The sequence below is a fragment of the Atta cephalotes genome (assembly GCF_000143395.1).
Source record: "Atta cephalotes unplaced genomic scaffold scaffold00004, whole genome shotgun sequence".
Taxonomy (NCBI): domain Eukaryota; kingdom Metazoa; phylum Arthropoda; class Insecta; order Hymenoptera; family Formicidae; genus Atta; species Atta cephalotes.
Window position 1 is genome coordinate 5369421 of NW_012130068.1, and position 4071 is coordinate 5373491.

The 4071-nt window shown below is 29.9% G+C and overlaps 1 protein-coding gene across 1 annotated transcript; it reads left to right on the forward strand.

Moving 5' to 3' along the window:
• The first annotated feature begins 276 nt into the window (after window positions 1–276).
• Window positions 277–3257, forward strand: LOC105625962. The gene is made up of 2 exons (XM_012207271.1): window positions 277–288; window positions 2853–3257. The coding sequence occupies exons 1-2, from the start codon at window positions 277–279 to the stop codon at window positions 3255–3257; spliced, it is 417 nt and encodes a 138-aa protein (XP_012062661.1).
• The last annotated feature ends 814 nt before the right edge of the window (window positions 3258–4071 follow it).

A 4071-nucleotide genomic window follows, 5' to 3' on the forward strand; every position in this document is an offset into this window, starting at 1 on the left:
CGTAAAATTGACATATATATCCAGAATACAACACAGAGACGTCATTTCGCCCGGTCGCGAACATTCTTAACACGTAATATGAGTATCATATTACGAAACAGTAGCGAAACGAAAAACGAAATCGTTTTCGTCTTCACCTTGTTTCGTATTCACGAAGCTTAGGCACCGATCTGATACATCGGTAGTTTCGCATATAAAGACAGAATTGGCGGTTCAGCAAAGAACAGTTCGAAGTTTTTCAGCGCACGTTTAGCAGCGATATTAACATCGGCAAAAATGAGAGAGACGGTAAAACACTGTTAAATATCAAAGGAGCAATGATAAATCAAACCCGTGAGTTAAATAATCTTTTAGAAGATAAATGCCTTTTACATGATGATTTAGCTGGATTTTAAATGCTTGTATAGTTCTGTGTGAATTTATATATATTACGTATATAGTCCTTTAAATTGCGCGCCGAAATGATTTTTCGATCTTGAAACGCAAACTGCATTGAACTACTGCAGTAACATTACAAGTTAAATTAACTAACAATTTAACAATCCATTGTTCATTAATATCATAGAACGATCTTAATAATGCTAAATGACATATTAAAAATAATTTTATTGCGAAAAATATTACCTTGGTCGAGGTCGAACTTGGATTCTCTTGTATTCCGTAGAAACGTTCTAAGCCTTTAGATCATCAAGGGATGAGTATTGAATTGTTAAATTGCTAACAATTTAACTTGCGGTAGTTCAGCGAAGTTAACGTTTCAAGACCGAAAAATTATTTCGACACGTAGTTTAAAGGACTACAAACATAGTATAAATTCACATAGAATTATACAAACACTTAAGATCTAACTTGATTGTTAAAAGACATTTATCTCTTATTGATTGTGTATTTATACGTACGGTCCTATAAGATTCTTAGTTCAATATTAAATAACCTCTTGTTATTTTTAACTTCTATATATCAAAATCAATTCATTTCTGTGGTTAGTTTCAAAGTAAACGTTAACACACTTAATAGAAGAGAAGATATTATGGCCAGTGTAAATATATTGTGACTCTTAATATCTCCACTATTAAGTGGCGAATTCTTCTTTCTAGCAATTACTTATGGAATTATTTGTTCAGTGCAGATCACAGTTACACCACGACACTAATATATCAATAATCAATAGCCAGCCCTTATTATAATGCAATTTTTTACTTTCAATTTCAAAACGTTTCTGAAGTATAACATTTTAGCTTTTTAGATTTAATTACATCTACTTCTTCATTTTTCTTAAACTTGAGCGTATTATCACATGAATATATGTATTTTTAAGTATGTTGTTTGCTATTTAACATTTTATTTGACTGTATATATTTTGAGTTACGCAAATTTAAACAATAGCAGGCTAATATGCCCTTTGAATATTGATTACGTTCTCTTTTTTGAGGTTTTCATATCAAAAAATAATTATTTAATAATCAATTTGATAGCTCTACTGTTAATCTATACTTTGTACTACTATTTTTAGTACATTGAAATTTTTGTACTATGCTTATTCAAAAGTTGTATAAATGTATATACATTTATTTGCATACATTTTAAAATGTTTATTTTTTTGTTAATTTTATAACCAAATATTGTTTTTTAAACAAAACTAATTTTTTAAGACTTTTTATGAAAGGCCATTAGCACTCTATTTATTTTTTTCTTTGAGTTATTATGCAATTGTCGTCATTTTTATTAATAGTGTCCTAAGTAATATTTTATAACTTTAAATCCAGAATCGATTTAACAACTATTTAATGAATATAATTGTCGAATTTTAAATTTAAATATTAATTATTAACAAAATTATTGTAAAATGTAACTGGGTGCCATAATATTACTTTCTCTAATAAACTAAATTTGAATCAAAAGTACATTTTTCTGAGTTAAATTAACTCCATTATTTTAGTTACACTAAGTTGAGACCATAGCAGTAACGAGAATTCATAGCAATAATTAAAAATAATTTAAATAGGATATAATTAAACATTATGAATTTAATAACGTATTTAATTTGTTCCCATCAAAAATTTAAAGCGTACGTTTCTCTCACTGCCGAAGAATTTTCGTGAATTAACCTAATTGTTTTAATTGTAATAAATTAAGATCATATTGAAGAAGAGAACAGCGATTTGTAGAAATAATTAAAAATCATTCAAGTCGAGTGTAATTGGTTATAATAAATTTAATTGGTTATAATAAATTTAATAATATATTCCATTTGTTTCTCGTAAAGATATTCGACGCGTGTATTTCTCTCGTTACCGAAGAAACTGTTAATGGTCTCGTTAAACAACGGATCTGGCACACTAAGGAATATCGTGAACAATATGATCGCCAGATAATGATAGTAACGCAATAACAGTATGCAAGTGCTTTTGCCAAGAGTTCTGATCCGCTGCTGGCGAAACTGCGAGATATATAGATAATTGCTTTCCATCATGAACAAAACGTTCACTATAACGATGAAATATTATTTACGAGATCTGAGTATTTTAATAGGCAAAAGTTCACGATAAAACGTTTTACATTTTTTGCATTCTATTTGCTAAACTAAAATGTTTTAAATTTCTGTACGAAAAGATAATAATTTATTTACTTATTTTATTTTTCGTCCATTTAAAATATATAAATATGTATAATGTGTGGTAGATAAATGAACAATATTAAAAAGAAACAACTTTCGATATTCGCGAAATATTGTAAATAAACAGACATCGGATAAACGGATGAAAATACACTCTGATTCTTCAGACATTCAAGCGCATGTCACATCATCTCTCTTTGTTTAAATTAAACCGATTCTCTATACTTTTTTCCAGCTCATCCTCGTCCTCCTTTATATCGGACTAGCGGTGACATCAGATTTATCAGGATATAAGCCCAGGGGTTGGCGTCCTAATGGCCGGCATTTTAATCCCTACAACAATCGATTGCATGCGTATTACGATGCTCCGGGATTACAAAGCTACGGACCCCCGGATACCGCAGCTATCTATCGCGACCCGTTATTCACCACGACCACGACCATACGGCCACGAACCACCACTGTAAAAACCACGACAACACCTCGCAGTAGAGAACCCACGACAGCGCCGAACGAACAATCCGAGGACGATTTCGAGACAACGAATCCAGCTCTAGCGATCGCGAATTCTTTCGCGTTTAATCGGCCTGTGTATGTCTACAATACCTTTCCTTTTTTACCGGCTCAGATTATTGTATAGATAATAATACAAAACGAAGAGTATTTGTATAGCGAAATACATATTGAATGAATAATGAAAATTTTTATTCCATCCACTGATGTGTATATATTTATATTAAAAATATATAAATCATTGCTATGTATATTTGTACCACACTGAAAAAAAATTTACGAAATTTGAATAAATATTTGTTTAGATATAATAGTACCAATGGAACTATTTATTTACAGTAAAGAAGTATTTGTTTAATTAAATAAAATTACTTAATTTAAAAATATCATTTTCTTAATTCAAATAAATATTTATTTTCTGTAAGCAAATGGTCCTATTGATACTATCTAAATAAATATTTATTCAATTTTTCGTAAATTTTTTTTTAGTTTACAGTGATATTATATATACAAGGTGTCCCAAAAAAGTCAGGACATTTGAATATCTTGAAAAATATAAGTTTTATAGAAAAGAGTTTCAAACAAAAATTACAGGGTTCAAAAAGATCTATTTACTGGTCTTATTAATTTTCTTGGATGTCATCGCCAAGGTCAAGTCAAGAAATATGTCAATCAAATGCAAGAGCTCAATGAGCGCTTAATAAGCGATTGTGCTTCTGGTTACACTTTAGTGGCTGCGATTGATTTGGAGACTTTTCAGTACTTTTATTCTTATTTTACGTCTAATAAACGACAAAGACAGAATGATGATTATAAAGCACTTAAAGTATGTGAGCGTCCAAATCGACCGCAGCCTGTGTCTCGTCAATGAATTAAATAACATTCCAAAACGTTCTCTCTGAGGAAAATTTTATTCGAACTATATAATACATGTAACATAT